Source organism: Pseudopodoces humilis, chromosome 2, assembly GCF_049639895.1.
Source record: "Pseudopodoces humilis isolate 2021_Gansu_Grassland_sample_001 chromosome 2, ASM4963989v1, whole genome shotgun sequence".
Lineage (NCBI taxonomy): Eukaryota > Metazoa > Chordata > Aves > Passeriformes > Paridae > Pseudopodoces > Pseudopodoces humilis.
In genome coordinates, this window is record NC_142201.1 from 89,062,153 (window position 1) to 89,087,408 (window position 25,256).

Genomic DNA, 25,256 nt, shown 5'->3' on the forward strand with positions numbered 1-25,256 from the left:
TGTCCCAGCCATGGAGCGAGCCTTAGTACAGGTACTTATAATGAAATTTGGCATTTTGCCACGATAAAAAAAGTGGGAGGGGACCAAGAGGATGGAGCCAGGCTCTTCTCACTGGTGTCTGCCACTCAGACAAGGGCAGAAAATGATGCACAGAAAATTCCTCCTGAACATCAGGAAGAACTTTACTTTGAGGGTGACCATGCACTGGAACAAGTTGTCCAGAGAGGTTGTGGAGTGAGACAGAAAACAGCTGGCAAATAAACTTTTAAACACAATTTGAAGTGGGGATTCTTTTTTATAAGTGTGCTGGTAGAGAAGAAGGTACCTTCTCTAATTTAGGTGTGTCCGGAGTAAAAATCCATTGTGACCATACATATTCATTGCAGTGTACTTCCTAGCTAATACAGAAACATCACTTTTCCTAGAACTAATTTGCATGTATCCACCTCCTACTGTAAGTCCTTTATGGTCATCTAGAGGGGTCTCTGGTGGTCATACTCACTGAGTGTCCCTGAGAGGAAAGCTAATATCTTCACAATTAGATGGGTAAAGTTGTGGGTGTTAATGTCTTTGAAATGGTTCTTAATGTCTCTACAAACTTTGGGCAGCAGGTTTGTTGCAGAGTCCTGATACCTTGGCTCCTGAAACAAACAAGTCTGAACTTCTCAACTTCGGGGTAAAACAGTAGGTTCAAAGGGAGAATATGTGCTAGGCAGTCCGGGAAAGCCGTACCTTCCGAGTACCTCGGCAATGGGGAAAGGAAGAGTGAAACATTTGGCCGGGAGTTTCGGATAAAAGGAGGCTGTGCTCTTCGCAACTTGGAGAGAAAACCCCTCGGGCGTGTGCCCCCGTGGGCTCTCTTCCTTTATTCGAAAAAAAGTTGCAGGACTTTCTGTCTCCTGTTTGGACATAAACCTCTGGCGTCTGTGGATTTTCCTGACACCCCAATGTTGCAGATGACCTTGGCTTGAACTTCTCTTAGGGCATATGCTGCTGCTTCTTGTTACATACCTTTGCTACAAAAGCCACTATATTCCTCATTATATGTTTATCCACTGGCTGCAGCTACATTTAGCTGTGTGTCTACCTGCGTACTCTTTTATCTATTTTGCTAGTTAGTATTTAAGCTTTATTTAGAAGCTTCAAGCGGAGATGAAAATTTCTATTCTCTGTGCTGTTTGTCAGGAGTCTCCCTCACTGGAGATACTCCAGAACTGTCTGGACACAATCCTGTACCATGTGTTCTTGGACGACCCCGCTCCAGCAGGGAGCTGGGACCAATGACCCACTCTGGTCCCTTCCAACCCGACCCATCCTGTGATATTTGTTTTCTGAGCATTTGTAAGGAGGCAGAGGGATGTGGAACAAAAAAGACGAGTTAAGACAGACACTCGTGGACGCAGCGAGGAGAGAATCGCACCGCTGCGCGACGATTACCACGAAATCATTCAGTCCGTCCTGGCAAGGGAAGCGGAAAGCGATGCCGTGCCGGGGGCGGCGCTTCCCTCCCTCAGCCATGGCGGCTCCCGGCGGGACGGGGATGGTGCCGGTGCTGCCGGGGCTCTACGTGGGCGGCGCCGAGTCCTGCTCGTCCCCGGAGGCGCTGGCGGCGGCGGGAGTGGTGGCGGTGCTGACGGTGGACGCGGAGGAGCCGCCGGCCGTGCCGGGGGTGCGGGCCATGCACGTCCGGGCGCGGGACGAGCCCGGCGCGGACCTGCTGAGCCGCCTGGATGAATGTGCCGCGTTCCTGGGCGCGGCCCGGGCGGGCGGCGGCGCCGCGCTCGTGCGCTGGTGAGGCCGCGGCTGTGGCGGGGCCGAGCGCCCCCCGCCGCGCCGCCGCTGACGGGCCGCCCTTGCCTTGCAGCCATGCCGGGGTGAGCCGCAGCGTCGCCGTGGTCGCCGCCTACCTGATGAAGACGCAGGGGCTCGGCTGGGAGGAGGCGCTCGCCGCCGTCAGGGCCGCCAAGCCGGACGCGCAGTGAGTGCCGCGCCCCCTGCCCGCCCGCCCGGCGCCCCCTTCATCCCGCCCCCCTCAGCCCGCTCCCTTCGTCCCGCTCCCCTCATCCCGCTCCCTTCATCCCGCTCCCTTCATCCCGCCCCCTCAGCCCGCTCCCTTCAGCCCGCTCCCTTCATCCCGCTCCCCTCATCCCCCTCCCCTCAGCCCGCTCCCTTCATCCCGCTCCCCTCAGCCCGCTCCCTTCATCCCGCTCCCTTCATCCCGCCCCCTCAGCCCGCTCCCTTCATCCCGCTCCCTTCATCCCGCTCCCCTCATCCCGCTCCCCTCATCCCGCTCCCCTCAGCCCGCTCCCTTCATCCCGCTCCCCTCAGCCCGCTCCCTTCATCCCGCTCCCCCCATCCCGCCCCCCTCATCCCGCTCCCCTCAGCCCTCTCTCCTCTCGCCCCCGCCGCAGAGTGAACCCGGGCTTCCAGCGGCAGCTGAAGCTCTACGAGGCGATGGGCTGCGCCGTGGACACCAGCAGCGTGCTCTACAAGCGGTACCGGCTGGAGATGCTCAGCGAGAGGCTCTCCGGTGAGTGGGAGCATCGCGGGTGCGCGGAGCGAAGCGCGGGGCAGGCTCCCAAGGATGGGAACAGGCTGTCCCCAAATGAAAGCAGAAGGCCCTGTCCAAGGGGGTTGACTTCGAGTGTTGCCCTCAAAGGAGCCGAGCCTGGACTTTGCCAGGGCTAGCATTCACACTATACCAGCCCTAGAGAATCCCAGCTCATCAGTGGGGGTAAAAGTGTGCCTTTGAGACATGCATGGGAAATAAGATCTGTAAGGAGCTGCGCTCTTTAGCAAATTGGGAAAAATGGTAAATTTGATACTTCTTGTGATTTTTACATCCCTGGCAAAGCAAACAGCATCCTAAGAAAACATGTCAATGTGATTAAACAAAAAGAAATGCAAAACTTGAGAAAAAGTTGAAATTCAGGTAACAAAGTAAACTTTCATACTTTAATGTGCAAAAGATACATGTCTGCATCGGTGTAATTTTATAATAAAATAATAACCTGTAGCTTTTCTTGCAAGATCTCAGTGTTGCATACTCAGTGTGACAGTGGTGTTGCCCTTTATGTGTCATTGACCTTAGCAGTTCCCATTTGCAAGCTGACTTTCTGTATTTTGGGCACTAAAATATTGGCACAACTACTCAGAAACCTCCTTTGCCTTTACTCTCTGTTGAAGTAAGAACATAAAGCAAAATATCATTATTTTACCATGTCTGAGGCCACAGTCTAGATCCTAGTTCCTTGCATTAAGCAAATCCCAGTCTTAGGCATGGCAGGATGAGGCTTTTGTGTTTTTGGCTTAATCAATTGGAACTGGTGAGAGAACAAATGAAAGGAAAGAAGGTGGCTCCTGCAGGCTGTGCTTGGGGCAGAGGCGCAGTTCTGTCTTGCTCTCAGGAATGCAGCGTGGCTGAGCTGATCTGATTCACAACGTGGTCCTGACCCTTCTGCAGAACCTCAAGACTTGCCCCGAGAAGTCTTTGCAGTTGATCCTACCACTGTATGCCAAACTTTGAACACAGAGGTTCTCTACAGATGCAGGAAATGCAGGTACTTTATATATATATATATTAAAAAGATGTATTTTTATATATTTATAAAATACTTTAAGTTTCTCCTTAAAACGTCATTGTGAAATCAACTCAAGAGAATAATATCCAGTGGAAATCAATGGGCGTGTGTCATTGTTGTCAGGTCGGGGATGAGCTCTTGCCTAAGTGTCCACACAAAACTTTTTCTTCCCTGGAGTGGTGCTTGTGAACCTTCTAGATGAATCAAAGAATGTAGAATTTGTACTCCTCTTTATTTAGAGTCAGGACACCCATATCCCTCTTTCCTGTTGTCTGTAGACTTGCTCAGTTAAAAAAAAAAGTTTGTTTTACTTCTTTTTTCTCCTGTTGCCGAGGGCAGACGCGCTCTGTTCCGTAGCTCCAGCATTTTGTCCCACACGGAAGGAATCGGACCGACAGCCTTTACCCACAAGAGGATAACAGACTCTGCACGGCTTTCTGGGAATGGCCAGGAAAAGTGCACCTCATACTTCATCGAGCCCGTGCAGTGGATGGAACCAGCATTGCTTGGAGTAATGGAAGGACAGGTGAAGCTTTATTCTTTGGATTTTTGGTTGGGTTTGTTGTTTTGGTTTTTTTTTGCAAAGGCAGAACTTTGTTCCCTGAAAGGAAAACCCCCACACAAGGTGCTCCCAGCCTTTCTGGCATGAATTTTGCAGCTTATGGGCAGATTCTTAAATGTAAAATATTCTTTCACAAGGAAATGAGCTGGTGGTTTGCTTGAGCTGACAACACCAGCCAGGATGTTGGACAGGGTTTATCTGCTGTTTGTTTCTATTATGAGAAAGATTTGTGAGACTTCAGAAGCCTGTTGTGGTCTCAGGCTGACCAAGTCTTTTGGACCCTGGTAAAACTGTTTTGGAATCCCATCAGGTTCCAGCAGCTGCATTTCCACACTCTCCCTTCTGCTAGCACAGCTGCCTGCTACACCCCAGGGCTAAAGAGCCCTTCCAGTTTAGCTTTTTGGCCTGTTTCTAACTAGATCCACATGAACACGTCTTAGACTGAGTCCTGGGTTTTTCTTGCAGCTTCTGTGTCCCAAGTGCACATCAAAGCTGGGCTCCTTCAGCTGGAGGGGGGACCAGTGTTCCTGTGGCCGCTGGGTGACACCGGCCTTCCAGATCCACAAAAGTCGAGTGGATGAAGCGAGGACACTGCCAGTTGGTAACTTCCAAAGTGCCAAAACCTGAACTCATTGCTTCACTCAATGGATTTCTTAACATCTACTGAGAACTACTAGTCCATGGATGCCAGGAGATGAGCTTATGACTTCCACCCCTTTGTGAGGTGACAGAATTACTTGAATACCTTCAGCTTTGCTGTATCTCTTAATGTATTCTATGAAATATCAGAACACTTTCTTCAAGGAGGTGTTACAGAGTGGTCAAATCTACAAAATGGGCAAAATGTATTCTTCGTTTATGTGCTGCTGTTTACACAGGGTCTCAACTCCTTATGCAAAAGGAGTTGCTGTGGCCAGCAGTGCTGCTCAGCTTCTGATCCAAACTGCCAAGCACCCTAAAATGGTACAATTACAGTTGTTTTGCATACATGGCAGCAAAAGGAAAACTTAAGAGTTACACTTTTATTGTATTAAAAGTAATCCTAAAAATACCCACCCTAAGAATATTTACTACTTTGTAACTCTTTTTTGATTGTAATGGAATGGGAGAACTGAAGTATAGAGTCCATGCCAAAAGCTTACAGTTTTAAAGAAATCCTTAAAGTAATGAAGTAACTTTTTTTAAGCAAGCTGTGACCTTTTGTCATGGGCTGCTGTGTACACCACTGTGGCACAGGTTTCATTTGACATAAGAAAATAGAACAGAAAAAAGCTAATTTAAATCAATTTTATTTTCATTGACTTGAACAATTTTTTTTAATTTATTTTTTTACACAATTTCCAGCAACATACATTATGAAATATACAAGATAAAGTAGGTGGTGGGGTTCTGCCCATGTTGTAATTCCTCCCATAGCTGTGGAAGGAAGACTTGCAGGACACAGTGAACATCAGAATCTCAACACTGAAAACAGACACAAAACAAAAAGGACAAAAATATATATGAAACTTTGAACTGGTCACACTTCAGGGCCAGGTACAGCACAATAAATATTAGAACTGCATTAATCTTAGACATCTTCTGTAAAGTTTATAACATCCTCTATTTAAAGAGATAAGAACATCTGGTTTCTAGCATGAAATGCTACATTGTACAGTGGTGAAGGGTACAAACGATGAGCCCAGCAAGGGCTTGGATGGTGACTACTCATTCACACATGCTCATTGATAAAATAAGCAGCATACACCAAAAGTTTAGTGAGCTGTAAACTTAAGCGTTCACTACCAGAATATCAGCTGGAGGAGCAGTTTCTTTTCAGGAGAACCAAAAATAGTCAATCCCTCTAAGTTTCAGCTGGGCTCTCCCCTGACAAACAGTGGGTTGATACCATAATGGAAGTGGCAGCATTTGGTCCGTAGCACAAGATCCCTTTGCATCACTACTGTTCAAAGCTGGCGCCGGTGGAAACACTTCAGTGCAGAATTAACGCTCACGTAGGCACGGTGTCACCAACAACAGGTGCTGTCTCAGGACTAACAAAGCAGTAGGTGGCACAGGATGCCACCAGACACAATCGAGAGGGAGAGACTGGAGAGGATGCCAGCATCTCTCTCTCTTGCACTCTGGAGCAATGGGATGAGTGCTGGTCTTGGGGAGTTTGACAGAAAGGCTGCACTCTGCTCATTCCTCATCTCAGTCTAGTTTTACCAATAAAAAAGCCCAAGAGACAGCAGTTTCAGCTGCTTGACAGAGCACTTCCAGAGCACAGAGCAGAACACCAGAGCCACTGGTTTCTCTTGCATCGTAATCAACAAGGCAGGAGTAAATACATTTTGTACTCGTCAACCTTCCCCCATGCATCCCCCGTCCCCAGCTGAGTATCATACATTCCTCTTACACCAGAACTGGGGGCCTTCTGTGCCATCACCCAACAGGCCATGTGAGCACAGGTGGAGGAAGAAGGCTAAGCACGTGCTTTCCTTTCCTTGGCATAACCTGGGCATTGCACTGGGGGCAACTGCACTGGCAGAGCACCGCCAAGGAAGGACCACGCTGTGGTCAGCACGTGTGGCATCACTGTACCTTGCCAACCATGCCCTGCAGTACATGGCAGCAGTCACAAGCTTCACAAAGTAAAGCAGCTGAGTGTCAGGAAATTTTACAGGATGAATGGGAGCCAAGAAGGTAAAATTCTGCTGGAAGCCGAGCACCTATGGCTTTGATTTTAGCTGATGCTGAGTCCAACAGTCCTATCTGTATTAAGTAGGAAGATAAAATTGTATTTCTCCAGTGTACAAAATTATACCAGTTGCTTGTATATGCTCACCTTCTAGTTAGTCCCTTCTTGGAGAGGACCAGAACTACCACATTTCAATACCAAAAGACTCATCTGAGAGACTCAGAAATGACAGAGTAGTGAAGAATTTTTGGTTGTATCAAATGTCATCAGAATATGGTCAAAAATTCTGTTTGAGAACAGGGAGTTCGACGTCTGATAGTCACTTAGCAAAATGCCAGGTGTAAGTGCCCTTCCCATTGCCAGCTCGCAATGTACCGCATGACTGCATGAAGACCTACACCTCCTCTGCCAGTGCAGCTCAACTGGTTACACCCTGAGGTGAAAGACTGGTTACCAGGAGAGCTGGGAGAGGAAAGGTGAAATTTTTCCCACCCTAGAAGTGTACAACAGCATTTCCTCACTCAGCCAGGCCCATTCACACATCACTCACCACTTCAGACGCACAAAGCAATGCCAAATACAAACTAAGAGGAATGTTTTTTGTAAAGACACTCTCTGAGTATGAACAGGGGAAACATACGGTTATTTATCAACTCAAGTACTGTTGCATCATTCTTGTAAGGTAGGGAAGCAGAGGAGCTGAGATGAGGAACTGAGAGGACAAACTGGAGTGGTCACAGAGGTCGAGTCTAGTCTTCCAGACTGCGAAATGCATTCTGCATATCCTCAAACAGCTGAGCATAGTCCGCCTTGATTTTTGTTTCACCATCTTTGACGGGGTCCTGAAAGAACACAGCAAGCAAACAGACCCATCAGGAAAAACCCATGGTACTTAAGTCAGCTCTGGTTTGCCACTGCTGTAACCTCTTGACCTTGGGATTAACACTTGCCAACTGCAGAGCAGGCAGTGTAGCTCTGTCCTTGCATCCTGTCTGTCTCACCAACAGCCACAGGGTTTAAATCTCATTCTGTTCCCACATTAGTGAGCAGGCAGAATGGGTACTGGAAAGAGATGATTTTTTTTCCATGAGCAGTGGTTACTGTACTGAAAAGCAACCGATTTGGAAAGCAATGAAAAATACTGAGGGTCTTGGTTACTGCTGTGTGATTTAAGAGCTGCAGTGATTAATACCAGCTCCTAGCCCCACACCAAATGCACTGCTTCCCCAGTAAGTGGAAGAGTTACTCTGCCATTACTGAGAGGTTGTTTGGTTCAAATTAAAATGAATTGTAATTCATTTTAATTCACAATAATATTGTGTAACCATAAAAATCTCAAAAATATCTTTGTACAGCTCCATTTTCTCAGAATACTTTGCCCTCGAGCTGTAAGGCTTTCTCTGCAAGAAGCATTAACTGTCAGGCTGTGAAATCTGTTCAATGTCTTCACCATTCTCCTCTGAGTGCTGAGATCCTCTGGGTCAGTGCAATTCTTGGTGAACACAGAGGCCTTACATGTGTGGATGCAGTAGTTCTTACATTGTCTCTCCCAAGTACCCAAACTACAGGATGCAGGACATATGAATCCTCACACCTGTCACACTGTTACCTGGGGAATACAATTTTCCTTTCATAACTATTCCCTTTTTCAGCCATGCTGTCCACTGCTCTGCTGTACTGCAGATGCCTGCTGGTGGGCCAGGGTTTGTAGGGAGTGTTTTAATTATCCTGTCTCTACATAAGCAGCTCTCAAAGAAGCTCATGTCCCCAAGGGCATCTTGTTATGTTCTTGATGCTTTGAGAATATATACCAGGAACCCACTTACTACAGAAACAGGCCAGTACCCTGCAGGAATGGAATACATTGGCATGGCGGAACATTTAATTCTAAACACATTTAATCCAATGCTACTTGTTCTCCAAAGATTTGCAGTATTGACTTACATGAGTTTTAACAGAGTAAGCATTATATTTCATACATTTCAGTCAGCATCACAGGTTACTACTGTCCTACCAGTAACTGCTACACCAGCATGCTCTGGATGAGTTTTAGTAAAGCTGTACCCTAAAATGATGGCTACTAAACTTACCCAGAGCAGGTGCCCCAATCCACTTGTTTTGTCTTAAGCTCATGCTGAAATTACTCCTCCCTTCCTCTCCCCACTTTCAGCAGTCTCTTTTATATTAGAGACAGGTATAAGCAGCCTGAAGTTTAAATCCAGGAAAAACTGAACAATGGAAATGTTAACTGAGCTATTTTAAATAGAAGTTAAGGAAAGAAACGCTCCTGCAATAATATATGATGTGGCCCATGTTTGGCTTTAGACTGCTTCTCTCTGATAATAGTCTCCCTAGAACATGTTATAATCTTTTTACAGAATTTTATCACAAAACCCCCAAAGCAAATAGAAGAAGATGCTTGTACTGTTACCATGACTATATGTAACAGAAAAGAGATGTTGAAGGTGCTGAAGGTGGGGTTGCCTAGGCTGTGCAGTCAGCATCACCTGATTTCCGCACTGACCATTCCTGTGCTCACAAACCAATTCTTTACTGTCTTCAAAATGATGGCAAAGAATCTCTGTTCAGACCTTTATCAAAGGTCTTTGGTCAACACCACTGAGTCGGTCTTTCAGAGGCCCTGGAAGCTCACAGGAAGCAGGACAACCCACTTCCTTACAAACATACCTTGAACTTCATGGAGGTAAGTCTGTAGAGGATTTCACTCATGTTCTCTCGGATGATGGACCACGTGATCTTATTGTCACTCTGAGCTGTGGTTTCTACAGCACGGCGTGCCATATCATAAAACGCAATCATGTTGGAAAGCATTCCCACTGTTTTATAGAAAGGGCAGAACCTGAAGGAATAGAAGAGGACCTGTCAGGCATCTTGGAACAGTTAACAGCATTCTCCCCTGACAGAAAGAGCGCCAGCCTGCTTTACTCCAGAGATTTTTAATGTATACTGCCAAAGGAGAGGGGCTGCCTCAAATAGGTCCCGCATTTTTAAAGAGTCAAATTGCAGGCCAAGACAGTCATCCTGAAGCTGACTGAAGCTGAGGTTTCTGAAGCAGTACCCAAACATTCAGGCAAAACAGGAGTGAACAGGAACCACTGCTCTACAAGTCTCACATTTCAATCTGTGCCAATGCTAACAAGTAAAGGAAAACAATGACCAGCGAACAGAATTACTTCTTCCTGTTTTGTCCATCAAGGGAGCAGGCTTCCTCCTAACAGCCTGGGATGACAACTCTGCAAGTTTCTTTGCTCATGGGAAAAGGAGTTTCTCTATGACAAGAGAACTTCATACAGTTCCATTTTGATGGGTAGGTGAGCACCATAAAAGGTACCTCATTATTATTTATGTGCTACTTCCCGTGTTTCTTACAGCATACACACATACCTGCCCTAATAATCTGATCAAAGGCACACGTTGTTACAAAATGATAGATGTCTGCATTTTTAGTGATGAAGTACTTGAGACTTCCTAATCTGGGCTAGGGAGTGAGATGAACTACAAAAAGGCCTCTTGTCAAGCTGTTAAAACACAAGGATAGCATGGAAAGAAGAAAAGCAGAGTTCACTAGGGAGAAAGAGAGAGTAAGGGTTTTTTTTGACAGATCAAACTTACTCAAGAATTATGCAATAGTAACTGAAAGGTGATTCTTGCTGTCCCCTGTGCATTGATGGAATAAACAGGAAGACTCTAGATGTTGTCTATGAAAATAAAGTCCTGTTCTCCTCCTCAGACATGCTACTGCAGAAATATTGGCTAATAGAACAATAGAGGAGGACCTGGGAAACCCAAAGGGTTCTGCTTTCAGAAGGGGTCTGCCTTGGGTAAGACAATGCGAAAGCACTATTGAATGGGCTACCTAAGCACATCCACTTCTTTAGGGATTAGTAACATTAATTTCTGCACTGGTCAGCTTCCATGTAAAATAACTGTATTGGTCCAGACTGCATAGGACTAAGAGGGCAGAGTGGCCAGTCAGATCTCACCTGTCGTAAGGCGTGTAACCATTCTGCTGCAAGAAGTCATCTTTTATCAGCTTGGCAACCTCCAAGGTAATTTTATCTGTTTCTGCCAAGGAAGCCTAGAAAAGTAAGGTAAACAATCAGTTTAGTACTCCAGTCCATGAAGGCACAGTACGTACTGGCTAAGACAAGCTGTCTTCTGGTACCTGTCTTCTTCCCACCCTCCTAAGATTGCATCAAGCAGAACTCTGTCTTTTGGATGTTTCTCACTCCCTGCTATAGAACAGCCAATTTAACTAATTGCCAGATTATGATGGGCCAAAGAGTTGGTAAGTTTGCTTTAGATCTATCTGATGAGAAAGGGAACTTCCTTCCCACTGCTTAACACCACGGAAAAGCCAGCAGACACTGATAATGCACATGGCTTTGCTATGAGATACATTGAAACGTCACCCTCCTACATAAAGAGAAATTCATTTTTACCTTCCTCAATCCTTATGGAAGAAACACTAGTTTTCAGCATGCTAGATCAAGCAGCAAGCTAAAGGATTTGGTACTAGTCTGCACTGTTACCAATATCCTTTTCCCACATGGCATTCCAGAAAAGAAAAGGAGTTGATGACAATGCCTGTCACACTCCACAGGACAGTCACAAGCCTGCTGTACACTGCTGTTTTTGGCACCACAGGTTGCTCTTCTCCACCTTCATCATCCTTTTACTAGAGGGGCCTGACTGAGCTTTAAGTAGCCCAGCTTGCTTTCTAGACAGGAAGTTTGGACCTTCTATCATGAAGAGACTAACAGAATTCAGAGCTAAAAAGAAAAAAATACACTGACTGTACTTTCACAATTCCCCCTTTCTAAAGGTTTGTTGCAGCTGTTAGCCAAGCCCAGACAGAAAGGAACTTCCTTTGTTATTTGAAACAAAGTTGTTGATTTGAAAAAAAAAAATCACCAGTTCCAGTACTTCTATCATGAAAACAATGCATAGTCACAAGTACTGGCTTATCAATTTCCCTTCCACACTAAGGACTCAAGCCTACCCTGCTTTGCAAACCAGTCTTTTAGAATATGGTTTTGTAAATAGAGAACTGCAGAAAGTCCTGTGACCCCATTTCCTTTTCTTCCAAGACACATCAAGAGTAGAGAGCTCTACTAGGCAAGTTCTGATGAAAGGTCTCATCTTGGTTGGACTAGAACATCAGTGAAGAGAGAGCACGGTGAGCAAACTTCCTTCAAGTAACTGTATTAAATACATGTTGCTACACACTACTACAACTCTGTAAATCATAATAGCTCATCTGAACATCACAGAATTAAAATACTGTCAAGTATGTGCCAAGAACCTGCCAATTATCATATTTACAGTGCTAGGCTGAAGCACAGTTTTCACTGGGTCCTTTCTGAGAGCTTTCAATGGAAATCTTCCTGTCCAAGTTTACCTTTCTCTTCAAAATATTGAAGTGAAAAAAGGAAATGAAAGAATGCCTGCAAAATGGAGCCATGTCACAGGTTTCCAAAGAGAAAATGGATAATCACAAGTTTTTTAAAAAGCAGACTTCACTTTGTTTCCACAGGCCAACTTGTAAATGCCAGCACCTCTGTCACACAGCTGGCAACACGGTTTCTAATAAACTAACCCTTCAGGTGACTTCAACAGTAAAGATGGGTTTGCATAATTTCTCTACAAAGACTGCTTCCAATGGAATAGTACTTTAAGTTGCAGCAAGGGGCATTTCAGCAATACTAGAACACTGAAGCAAGTGAACTTTAAAGCAAGCAGTAGATATCCCACAATCTCATTTACAGGAGAAAACCAAGCCAAGGTTTATCAAATCTGAAAAACTATTTGTCATTAAAAGTCAAACAACATGTAGGAAAGTTGTAATAAAACACAGTTTGAGGTGACAGTCTGACATCTCCCAGTGATCTTTTGTATGCAATGCAATATCCATCAGGTCTGCTCTAAGACACGGTCAAAAGCCTGCACTAACCGTAAGGAAATGAAGGATGGCTTAATGACACTGGTCACTCACCTTCCCCACAAGCTGCACAATCTCTGCGAGGTCCTCTTCCTCCTGTAGGATCTCTTTGGCCTTTGTCCTGAGAGGGACAAACTCTGTGAAATGTTTGTCGTAGTACTCGTCCAGGGCTCGTGTGTATTTGCTGTAGCTGATCAGCCAGTTCACAGATGGGAAGTGCTTGCGCTGTGCCAGCTTCTTATCCAGGCCCCAAAAAACCTGCCAGAAGCCAGAAAGGTCAATCAGCTCTCCAAATCAAAAGTGAACTAAAATAATTGAAGGCAATTAAAAGAAAAAATACAGAGAGCAAGTCGAGCAAGTTAAGAGTTCATGCAGCATGCCAAAGGCTTCACAAATAGAAGCCTGGGAGCCTGTTAACTATAGCAGTGACATTCAAATAACACTTCTCAAAAAATGATGCAACTTGTAGCTGAGTTCAGATTTATTCAGCTTGAGACTGCTCATGAGTGAGCAGTCAGCCATAGCAATGTCAATATTGGAGACTAAGTGAAGTGGAGACTAAATAGATGTAAACTACTTTTCCCAAAACTGCAAACAGTTTCAAGACATTCCCAGACAGCTTCTCCAAGGATTTTTTTGTGGTTTCCATGTACCTATATTAAACGGTCTGCTTTCAATCTCAGTGGAACAGATACATTTGCAGTGCAGCTCTATAGGCAGCACTTAGAAAGCACACCTGAGATAGACAGATAGACAGACAGACAGATAGATAGACAGACAGATATCCCTGAGCAGGCAATGTTGGAAGGAATTGCTGCCTTCACTCCCTCTTCCAAAGCGATCTCAAACACATCAGTTTGAGAACATTTCACAAAGTCTCTTTTTACAGTGTTAGAACATTTTCCAAAACACCCTACAACACTGCCTGTGACAAATCAAAGCTCTCTCACCCCAGCCACTGGCACAAATGTGCTGAAATACAACCATCCAGTGTCTAATAAAGTGGACAGAAGAGCTACAATGTTGTGGGACGTACCTGAACAATGCCCAGGGTAGCAGATGTAACAGGATCAGAGAAGTCACCACCTGGGGGAGAGACACTAAGCAGGAAGAGACAGGGAAAGGTTATTAGAGTTGCTTTCACAGTTCAAGTGAAGTACTGAACATATGACTGACTGCACAGCTCAGTGCAGAGAACCAGAAAAGTCAACATGATTCCAAGTAAATAACAGATTGCAATATGTTTTTAGAAAGTGCTTGATGCATACCCACGCAGGGGTAATATCAAGCATACCATAAAATAGTTACATCAGTGACTGATTGACAGTATTAAGGTGTAATTTCAGTCATGTTAGCTCCAGGTAGTAACTCCAACTTGGATCATCAAACCTGTCTCAATTGGAACAGATTCAGCAAGAGTGCTGATAGAACATAACGAATACACAGTGCAGTGATTTTACAGGAAACAATATCCCGATTTTGAATTAATTTTGATCTTCACCTATACAGTCACTACTTCATTTATGCTTAACACTCCAATACACGCCTTCCCAGAGATAAAAAAAAAATGTAGTTTTCTAATCTCAAAAGCAGAAAGCCCTTATGCATGTATGTTGTGAACAGCAGAACTAAGCAAAGCAAAAAATCAGCTCTGGGTGTTCGTGCTGATGTCAGAGGCCCTCCTGAAAACACAAGGAATCCACTTTGCCCAGGGTATGATACACAAACCAGTATCAGCTAGGAGAATGCCTGTGGACAACATGCTTTTCATAGCATATCACAGTCTGAGATATACTGCTCCATGGAATTCTACTCTGAGCATGAGAGTCACAATCCATTATGCCCCCAAGTGCACACTGCTGCTCTAACTGCCCCTTCTTTCCTGCTCTAAGCATGGTTTGACATACTTCTCAGAGAACTCTAATGACATTCTTCCCTGAGCCACTTGATCCGACTGCTGTGCCTGTGATTCCATATCTCACAGAGCTACATGTCTACATTCATTCCTTCTGCCCCCACACACAATCTAGCAGCAGCTCTGGGTGAACAGTGACTAAGTGTCTACCAACTCATTCCTGTATTTTTAAGTTCTGCAGCTGCGCAAGAGCAATGAGACCTTTTTTGTCTGAAGAAAAGATACAGTGTCATACAAAAACAGCAAGGAAGAGCTGCAGCTAGTGCAGAGGCAAAGCAATGCAACACTCACGCTCCAACAATGCTGACGCTGCCTTCCCTCTCAGGATTTCCCAGACACTTCACTCTCCCGGCTCGCTCATAGAAAGAGGCCAGACGGGCACCGAGGTAGGCTGGATAACCACTGTCTGCAAACACCAACACAGAGATTCAGTCAAAGGCTCAGAGTTTGAGTAAGATCAAAGTTTTACGAGACCAGACTGAGGAAAGACTACTCACCAGCCGGCATTTCAGCCAGTCGCCCTGAGATCTCCCTGAGGGCCTCAGCCCATCGGGAAGTAGAGTCTGCCATCATACTGACATGGTAGCCCATATCCCGGAAATACTCAGACAGGGTGATTCCTGTAACAAAGACAACAGCGTGCTGCAGGATACAGTTCAGAAAGGAATTCTATGCCTGTATGTTGTCAGAAAGATGCAAATGAACCAAATTATTTGAGTTTATATTTTAATGGAAACAGACAATGGAAGTTATTTCCTCTTGCTAATGTCTCCACTGTCTTTTTGCTGTTGCTGTTTGTTCCTTCTCGCTCTCCTCATTTTTGTTTATGAACCTCTCAGACTCATCTTACATTCAGGTGTATTTCTTTGACAAGACACTGCAATGTCACTGGTGCTACTCTTTCCCTCACTGAAACCATGAACTAAGACTCTTCTTTCTGTAAAATGTCTCCTTCCCTTTCAAATCACCAGAACACAAGTGTGAGAGAAGGTTGCGTTTTATCTGAATTATCTGACAACTGCTCATAAAAAAAAAAAAAAAAAAAAAAAGCCTTTAAGAGGTTGCAAAGGAAAGATTAGTCTGCCAGCTTGGAGAATACTATTCCTGTCCATTAAGTGGCTGTACTTGTCAGCAAAGAGCTAGTCAAAACCTAATGAATTACAGAATTAACACATGCAGAAAACCTACACAAGTCCTGGCACAGTAAGTTCACCTTATAAACAAAATTTACTTCATATTCAGAAATAGCAACTATATGCAAACAAGTCAGATTCAATTAAGATACTAAGTCTTGGTGCAGGCAAGATCTGAAAGGGGTTACTTCCGAAACTAGACAGGTCTCTTGATATGGCCATCTCAGGAACTGAAAATACTAGAGCATGGTGGTTTCCTTTATACACACAACTTTCTCTATCCTCTTGTAAATCTTACCAGTATAGATGGAGGCTTCTCTGGCAGCCACAGGCATGTTGGAAGTATTTGCTACCAGAGCTGTTCTCTTCATGATGCTTTCTACCTTGCCATCAACTTCCATTGTTAACTAAAATGCAAGAAAAGGAAAAACACCATGCTGTAACAGTAGCAATTTTTTTTGTTAATTTTTCAATGCTTAGGGTTTTTTTACTGTTTTACTTGCCTTGTATCAGGACACTCGCCTCACAGCTATTCTACCAAGAGCAGAGATAAGATTCAAAATTTTAGGATATGTTGGTTTGTCTTTCAGACTGCACACAGCTTAACTTTTTAATGTACATGCTTCAGCCCCACCTCATCTTCTGCAACTGCCAAATCCCTATTGATCCCATTCAAATAAGTAATGACAAACCCACTGCAAAAGGAAGCACATTGTCCTCTCTCAGATTTCCAGGCTGAAAGAGCTAATAATTATTAGCCTCCTGTCATAAGTCCATTAGGAATCAGAGCTTTTTTCCTCCATCTACAAGAAGCCAAGTTCATATTTGACAACTGGACATAAAACCACTTTTTAAACTGCAGTGAAGCCTTACAAGCACCTGAACAACAGAATGCACACCCTGAAATTTGTGTAGAATTCCACTTATGAATACCCTGGGATTTACCTCCTTCAGGGCCACCTCAGCTTGACTTTCCCACCTTGTCACCAATCAACACACCCAAGTGCCTTTTACCCCTTATTTCGAACAGTGAAGTTTCCACCTGACAGTTCGTACTGTCTGACCCCAGAAGAACTTCATTAAAACATAGTAACAGGTACAAGGCTTGGTAAATCTGTTGCTTGGTTGTTGCTTCTTTATTAACAAGGTGTTTTCTACTTCATTCAAAAGGTATTCCAAAGCTTAATATGTCAAACTAATATCTGCTAACTGTATCACTCTGCAACTCGCATATGGATGCTGCATTTTCTATGCATGGTCAAGTTAGAGACATGACCAGTGACAGATAAGATGCTTACAACCATGCTAAATTCTTCTCTGACATTCATTCTGGCTTTATTTTAAACAACTTAGAAGGTACACCTAAAAACCAGTCAAGATGTTTATTGAGGGGCCACTGAAATAATTCTTGAACAAGCCAAAAGGGATTTTTGCCAGAGCTTCAAGGCAGGCAAGATGGTATTTTCAAGTCACTCTACCAACATGATATTCTACCTGGTTACAATAGCAGTACAATAGCAAGTCTTCCCAGGAAGGTTTACTCTCCATGAAATCTCCATACTAACCTCAGGGAAATCTCTCAGTACTTCAGACATTTCATTTCCTCGTTCTCCACAGCCTACATAAATGATGACATCACTGTTGGAGTACTTTGAAAGAGACTGTGAGATCACAGTCTTTCCACAACCAAATGCCCCAGGAATCGCTGTTGTACCCCCTTGTACACACCTGAGTAAAGAAAAAGGACTCTGATTTGCAAGGAACTAAAACCAGCTCTTTCCCATCTTAGAATATATTTTCCACTAGAACTCCCTCATCAATAGCAGAATGACAGGAGTCACATTCAATGTTCTGGGCGACAAACACAGAGGTATTTCACTAAATCAAAAAATTGAGGGATTAAACCATCATTTTCTTCTCCGGTCCTTGAAGTATGTGACTTATGCTGATACAACAGTACCGCTTTTGGACTTGAAACATAGCAGTTTTCACTGGCTGCTGAAAGCAGCGATGGAGTGCAAATACTAAGCAAAGAACAACTGTACGTAGCATTGTAGAATAAGCAGCACAATATTTTAGGACCAAAATAACTGAATTCAGTGTCTTAGAAGCTAGCTGCTTAAATGAGCAGTCTGTGTTACAGTTAAGTGCAACATTTTTCCCAAGTGGGAACCTCAAAATCATTGGAAACTACACATCCTCAAGACCATGGGAAGATAGCCTACTCATGCAATCAAATTAAGATAAGCAAGCTTGAAAGTTCTAGCCTTTCTGCAGATGTGACATGGCTATGTTAAGTTTATGCATGTCCATTTTTTTTCTAAATTCATGCACCAGAACAGTTTTGTTAAACTTCCTTTTTCCACCAGTGGGTTGACCTGCCAAATAAATATGAGAAGTTTGGCTAAATGTCTTTTAAGATTATGCTGTGACACATGGTGAAAGCTTACCCTTAAAAAAACCTAAGGCTCCAAGGCCTCCTACCTCTGCTCCCCCTAAGAGAGAGGTTTCTTGCACAGTAGAAAATAAAAGGAAGTACTTACGGGAAGAGGGCATCCAGAACTCGTTGGCCAGTTAATAAAGGATGATTGGCTGGTAACTTCTCGGTGACAGGGCGGACTTGACGTACAGGCCACACCTGCACCATAGTGAACTTCTCCTTCACACCTTCAAACTCCAGCTCTAGAACAACATCCTAACAGAGAGCACCACACATACAAAGTAAGCAAACACCTGCACACAAAGCAAAGACCAGCACACAAATTCTCATTTTAACTACTCTGCACAGGCCTTTGGTAACACGACAGAATTCTTAGAATCTCAACATGCAATCATCACCTCCCAAGGGAAGGCTCTTTCCCATATTTACAAGGCCACTGGGAGAAAACAGTGCAAGATACAGCATACATTAAAAATATGCTTTTGAAGAGCAACTGAACTTTACATATTCATAAGATACTGTAGATCCCCACAGAGGTCATCAAACATGGCATAGTGAAGTGCCATTGGGAAGCCATATACATAGAGAGTACCTGCACTAAATAATAATGCAACCCCTGCAGGCAGGGTAGCTGAAGTAATCATTATCTCAGACACTTTGTTTCATGAAACACTTTAGCTGTCCTCATGCAGAACAGGAAGAGTACATCTACCTTATAAAAGAGACATGGAATATACCCAACTGCTGTTTGGGAGACTTACTGAAGTGTCATAGTTTCCTGGAGGAGCAATGTATGTAACTGTACCCCTATTCCGTGGGGGCAGCATGATTTTGTGTTTGATCAGGGAGTTTTCATTTACCACACCATAAATATCTCCACCAGTGATGTGGCTGCCAACCTAAAATCAGAACAGGTCTATTAGTCATAACTTTTAAAAAAGAACCTTGACAAACTGCAAAAAATACTACAGCTATTAAGTCTAGCACTGTGATTACCCCTTTTAAAAATTCCTTGTTACAGCACAGTAGCTCATTTACATAACTCATTACTCCAACAGCATTGCTAGCAACACTACCTGTGCTCAAGTGCCTTTCAAGGCTCAGACAGGAGCAATTACTGACAGAGAAAAGTAATTTTCTTTGTTTCTTTTCTACCTCTCAACCTAACGTGCTAAGAAGAGAAAGGGCAGCATATGCTAACCTGCAGGGCTGGCAAAAAGATGCTGCAAAGGGCTAAAACCATGACATTTTCCAGCTCTAAGGCTACCTTCACCATTTGCAAAATGTGTGCTGCAGTCATTGTTTTTGCTCAGGCAACACCTGCTCCTGCTAGTGCTTACTGAAATTGCACGAGTTTCTCTATGGTTTGGTAAATACATTAAAAGGCTGTAAATTTCTCATATGCAGCAACAACACACCATAAGTTGTATCAAGTAAGTTTTGGTGATCCCCATCCAGTCTCATACATCACTACCACCTCTTAACACTCCTTTTTGCGAACTTCAGTAAATGCAGCATCAGCCACAGGTCCCAGCAGTCAGCACGCTGCTCCAGGCCTAAGCTCTGGGGGTGGAGGAGCAAGAGGGGAACACAGGATTGTCAGAACCTACCCGCAGATTTTTGGAAGGTGTGAAGTCCCATTTGATATCTCGGCTCAAAGCTGAGACGTTGACACCTCTGGGGATATAGATACTTTTGGTCAGAGTGCTGATGTCCGAGAGAGGTCTCTGGATACCATCAAAAATAGCTCCCATAATGCCAGGCCCCAGTTCCACTGACAGGGGCTTCCCAGTACGGAGCACAGGATCTCCTACAGAGACACCAGCTAAAGATTTGCTGAGGAAAAGTTCATCCAGAACAAGAGAAAGAAACCAGGCAGAAGTCATCAGGTTCACAACATCATACTCTCAAACCCCTTTTCTGACTTTAAGGTAATCCTAATCCTATGTTACACATCACATCATTTAATGAACATATAGGCTTTATACTAAATTCTGAATTTGCTGAAACACCAATGTTCACCATCCTCTAGAGAGGCAAAATAGTGACAAATGCTCCGCTTTACGATCATTTGTTCAAGTCAACTGTTGTTGGCAACTAATGTCAACTAATATGGATGAGTTCACTGGAGTGCCAGGCAGTGGGATGACAAAACATCACACATTTCTTACATCTTCAAATCTAGAAAACATATTAGGCTGTTTAAGTCAGATAATATTATGAAATATGGAATTTTTCACTTCAGAATTTGTTTAGAGAGCACAACTGCTTTGATCTTGAGCCTTGCACAGCTTTTTTCCAATAGCAGCCTAATTTTAAAAGGAGTTTGTCTAAGACCAGCACTACTGCCCTCCCATCTTGTATCAAGTTGTCAGGTCTATCCACTACCTAAGCTTCAGAGATGCACAGTAGACTTTTCTCTGCAAAGGGCCAGCACCTTGGCAGAAGGCCCTGCTAGAATACAAAAGAAACCTCTAAAACCTATACAAAACTCAAGGGATCAAATACAAAATGACTTCAGAGAGGCCTATGACTGAGTTTCTGCTCAACAGGAAATTAAAAGTAAACTATACTCAAACTTGTTCCACATACTGATGGAAAGCTACTTGATACTGTAACAATGATGCCAACTAAAATGATAAATTATTACAAAGAGACAGCACCTAGTCAGCAGTTCACCAGCAAGCTCCCCAGAACCAAGGTTTCGGAGCCAGTACAGCCTTTTTTCCAGGCTCTAATGATACAGCTCCCCTTGCGAGGCCTGGCTTCAAGTTTTATGACTTCTTTTCTGGTATTTTCTCACATATATACATGTAATAAAAAATACATTTTAAGTTGCCTAGATTTTAGAATATATGCTGCATTATAGCTGGACCAAAATGCTGTAAGCCCCCTGCAGAAGAAAAAGTGTAATCTATTATGCTTGGCAAATACTCTGTCCAGAAAAAGGCATCCTGCCCACTTTACATTTCTTATTTAAACATTATACAAGCACTGTTATTAAAAGAAAAAAAAAAAAAAGATGCAGGAAATATTGCTTAGTTTTGCCATTTATGGTTGACACTTGTCAATGGGCCTTAACAAAGAGGCATTAAAATGCACTTGAATTCTAAGGTACACTTTGATCTCCAGTTAAAAGAAGTCTCCTTGCTACACAGCCACACAAGGTAAGATTCACCTTAAAACCATCCAAATTTACGAAACACATGCAGAACAGATGTCCTGCCAGACCCCAAAGTATTGAGGGCTTATTTCCATCCTCTTTACCCTAATCACCAGTACTGTGGACTGTGTGGTCTGGCAGCACAAGAGGGAGCAGTGAAAAGGATACACGTTTCTTCATACACCTGGACAGTTGCCAGGTCACCTTCCAGCCGGATAATCTCCCCCACCAGTTCACTGTGTCCCACTCGTACCAGCTCATACATGGCAGCACCTGCCATGTTGCAGGCTGTGACCACTGCAAAAGACAGGCACATAGGTGAGTTGTTTTTCTTCAAGCTCAGGAAATTCACCCATTACAAGCCAGTATAGAACTGCACAGCATAAACCTGGTATTCACCCATATCGGACACAAACTCTTGAATTCACAAAAGGATGCCACAACTCCTGGTATTTCTAGTTTAAAAGTCAGAAAGAGTACGTTTTCATACAGTTTTCATTCTGTCCTTTACCCAGAATAACAGGACACTATGAGAATGTAGTACTTCACAGGACAATTCAGGCCATAATTTCTCTTATCTATCCTGACAGATTGCAAACGTTGAGGCTGTGAGATGCTGCCAACTTTGACAAACAAACTTTATAGGCCCTTCTCCCTTGCAGTGAGCTGGGCTACATTTTCATCTGACTAAATTAAAACCCACAAGAAAATGGTGAAACTCACCCAATGTCTGGTAGTTACATAAACCAGTGGTTGGGGGTCAGCATTTTCAAGTCACTTAAACTTCTGTTTACCTTGGTAGCATCTGGATGCTGACATAAACAAGCCAAGGCACCTGCTAAATACCCTTGCATTTAAAGTGATGCCTAGAAAGCTTTAAAGAAAACACTATTTTTTGCTTTATTTTGTAGAAAAGCAATGTGTATCTTAGGGCACTTAAATTAACTTTCAACAGATGAAGACTGTTGTGCAGCATGTTTTGGGCCTGAAACTTCCCACCACTTTAAGATTTCAGCAGGTCATATATGAAGTCCTGGTTGCTTTAGAACAAAATTTATTATGCCTTGTATATCATGATCACAGTAATGCACACAGGATTCACATATTTACATAAAAATACATTTTCCACTTCTTGAGAAAGAAAGCTGTGTCAGTTTAAAATTGTTTCTAAGTACCACTTCAGCAGTTACAGAATTTGCAGTTAAACTTGTACCTATTTAGGTAGGGAATTTTTTATTCATCAAATATGTTGCATTAACAAAAATACTTTCTGATCTTCTGTTCTCACATTCCCATCCTTTCCTTCAGCTCTTGAAGAGAAGGCAGGAGGGAGTAGAAAAGCCAGTATAGTCTGCATGTATTCAAAAGCTGCTGCTATCAGAGCCTAAACTATTTCAGTTGATAAAGATGAAGGAAGAGTCCTCCTTCTCCCAGCTGCACTATCACCACATTGTATCACCTTCCCTGACTCTTTTGTCTCCTTACTGAGCTCCCCCAGCCCATAGTGCAGCAAACAGAGCAGCTTGACACTGACAGGGACTGAGTATCTCAGAAAGCATAGTGGCAAACTTTCAGTGAGAACTGACTATATACTTCATACCCTTTTAGAGAAGCCTAGCACACTGGGCCCTGCAGATTTCCAACCAAGGGGCTTTATCTCATACAGAAAGCTTACCTTTTGTTATTACTATTGTTGTTTTTACTCAACTGACTGCTTCTGCTCTTTACATTTTCAAGAAAGGTTAATTAATAGTAACATCTTGTTCGCAGCTTTTTTAATAGTTTATCAGACTATAAATCAGTAATCCTTCTTGAAGTCCCCCACCCAGAAAAAAAAAAGATGAAAAGCACCACCCAGAGCTCTTTTGTACTTCTCTGCTTTCAAGTGAAGATTAACAAGATCCTAGATAAAACAAAATTTATTACTTTCTTTACAAAATAATACCTACCAGGTCCTGAGACTCCATAAACATAGCCAACAAAAGCCTCTCTGTCCTCATCACGGATTTTGGGGAGTTTGGAGAAGTCCATTTTGCCTGTTCAACTGAACAAAATAAAAAAAAAATAGGAGTCAGTCTTGAAGAACATACACATATAGTAAGTTCCTCCTCTTTCCTTTGCTCTCTTCTTATTTCTAGTTAAAAAGAATTCTGAACTCATAGCCTGAATCACCTTAACCACTATGATTTTAAAGCTGCAAAAAGTGAAAAATTAAATGATTTAAACAAACAAAAGATCTGAGATGCAGAAACACAGGGGTAGAACATCAGGTAAAACATCACTTTATAACAAGTGCCACAGAATGCTACTGAATGAAAAAAAAAATGCAGTGCAACAATTCCCTAACACTGCATTGTTTTTAAGCTTGGTAATAGGATATCTAAATTAAAATCTCTTCTGTATTGCCATTACCCTCCTTCAAAATATGGAGTTTTCCATGATTCTGAGTGAGTGAGAGAATGTTCTGGGTCTGCTTTACTGCCACCAGTCTCTAAAAGGCAATACTACAAATATTAATTGTGCAAATTCAATTTTGCTATCTTAAGGCGCTGAATCACAGCATTTAGAGGAAGAAACACAGATTTTCAGAAGGACCAGCACATGAACACGTGAGTCCTCTCTACGTGTCTCATAGCTACATATTACGCAGTTTTTGCTCTCAGTGAAACCCACGGAGCATTACAGAAGAATTGTGCTGAATAATGGCCAAAACCCCCAATTTGCACCAGTTAAACAACAGGCTATCATCTCTTGCCAGTAACTGTTTAGCAAATCTAAACAACTGGCACTGGAAAAGCTGTTTTATCAACAGACTTCCTCCATCCATGTTTGTCCTGCGGCCGATATTTGGGCTGTCCTGCTTCCGGTGCGGAGCAGAGGATTTAACGGTTTTGCTTTGTGAGCCCTCATCATGCTGTGTGTTACCTTGGAAACTGATGGGTGTTAGAGCACTGTAAGGCCACACTCTTCCCATTTCTCCTGTACAGACACACTTAGGACACAGCACTGGAGAAAGGTGCACCGCAGCTGCCCCAGCACAGAACGCTTTGGTGTTAATCAACAGCAAGGCCCCTGCTTTGGTGACATGAACTGGGAGGCATCAGTTGACACTCACACTCAAGTCTTTGAGAGAAGCCTAATCTAACCCAGCATCTTCTACAAGGCAGCAAATATAAAGGTATACTCAGGCTTAAAAACCTTCCCCATGTACAGTAAGCAAGATAACAACTCCATTTCCACCCTTTCCAGCACAATTAAAGGATACGTTTTTGCCTGTTCTTTGGGAGCAGTAGCTGACTTCTGCTATTCTTGAACTCCTAGAACTGTTTTCCAGCTTTTTAATACAACAATACAGGTCCTCGGCCCCTCAGCCTCTTTACTGATCTCTAAGTTTTAAATTGGTGGCGCTGCTCCCTAAGATCTCCCACGATGCCAAACCCCTGCTCATCCTGAAGGAATAGCTTCTTCCAGGCTCCATGTCTCGGTAGACTGTGTGTACTGTCTATCATGGCAGCCACTGATTTATTCCACAGCAGCCACCACAACAGTTGATCATGGCTTAGTCAGCACCAGCTTGGAGCAGACCTGCTAATGGGTCTTGAGCCCAAAGGCTGAGCCAGATATCCATGAGATCCCTCTACCCTCCATAGCCATAGGTTATCTTTCACACTGCCTGGTGTTCAGACCCAGGAAGCAATTTTAATTTCATTGTTTTTTTCTCAAATGTCTCCTCTGACAAATGGCAGAGGGGAGGTCCTCGCAAAGCAATCTGCCGTTCCTGAGCAGCTGGTATGGGCTGGTTCTGATCTGACTAACACAA

At 43.5% G+C, this 25,256-nt stretch overlaps 2 protein-coding genes across 5 annotated transcripts in view; one reads left to right on the plus strand and one right to left on the minus strand.

Annotated features, from left to right (window-relative positions):
- Positions 1-1,516: 1,516 nt before the first annotated feature.
- Positions 1,517-5,318, plus strand: DUSP12 (dual specificity phosphatase 12). Its single transcript, XM_005523869.3, has 6 exons — positions 1,517-1,791; positions 1,865-1,978; positions 2,412-2,530; positions 3,464-3,560; positions 3,921-4,107; positions 4,609-5,318. Exons 1-6 carry the CDS (start codon positions 1,517-1,519, stop codon positions 4,768-4,770), a joined length of 954 nt encoding a protein of 317 aa, XP_005523926.2. The 3' UTR covers positions 4,771-5,318.
- Positions 5,319-5,416: 98 nt separating this feature from the next.
- Positions 5,417-25,256, minus strand: part of ATP6V1A (ATPase H+ transporting V1 subunit A) — a 31,312-nt gene continuing 11,472 nt past the window's right edge. For all 4 annotated transcript variants that reach the window (XM_005523870.3, XM_014253380.2, XM_088051147.1 and 1 more), the window contains 14 exons: positions 23,386-23,480; positions 21,605-21,733; positions 19,884-20,098; positions 19,035-19,172; positions 18,377-18,528; positions 17,399-17,561; positions 16,132-16,240; positions 15,198-15,320; positions 14,992-15,106; positions 13,822-13,885; positions 12,840-13,043; positions 10,828-10,922; positions 9,512-9,683; positions 5,417-7,665 (listed from right to left, as the gene is read on the minus strand). In XM_005523870.3, the coding sequence (XP_005523927.1) occupies positions 7,573-7,665; positions 9,512-9,683; positions 10,828-10,922; positions 12,840-13,043; positions 13,822-13,885; positions 14,992-15,106; positions 15,198-15,320; positions 16,132-16,240; positions 17,399-17,561; positions 18,377-18,528; positions 19,035-19,172; positions 19,884-20,098; positions 21,605-21,733; positions 23,386-23,467 (1,854 nt within the window). In that variant the 5' untranslated portion in view covers positions 23,468-23,480 and the 3' untranslated portion in view covers positions 5,417-7,572. The remainder of the gene's footprint in view (positions 7,666-9,511; positions 9,684-10,827; positions 10,923-12,839; positions 13,044-13,821; positions 13,886-14,991; positions 15,107-15,197; positions 15,321-16,131; positions 16,241-17,398; positions 17,562-18,376; positions 18,529-19,034; positions 19,173-19,883; positions 20,099-21,604; positions 21,734-23,385; positions 23,481-25,256) is intronic.

Bases quoted from the DNA above. Each gene is read 5' to 3' on its own strand.
- DUSP12 (XM_005523869.3), top strand. From the start codon at position 1,517: ATGGCGGCTCCCGGCGGGACGGGGATGGTGCCGGTGCTGCCGGGGCTC. The intron at 1,792-1,864 runs GTGAGGCCGCGG...CTTGCCTTGCAG, and splicing joins GGCGCCGCGCTCGTGCGCTG to CCATGCCGGGGTGAGCCGCA. The intron at 4,108-4,608 runs GTGAAGCTTTAT...TTTTTCTTGCAG, and splicing joins TTGGAGTAATGGAAGGACAG to CTTCTGTGTCCCAAGTGCAC.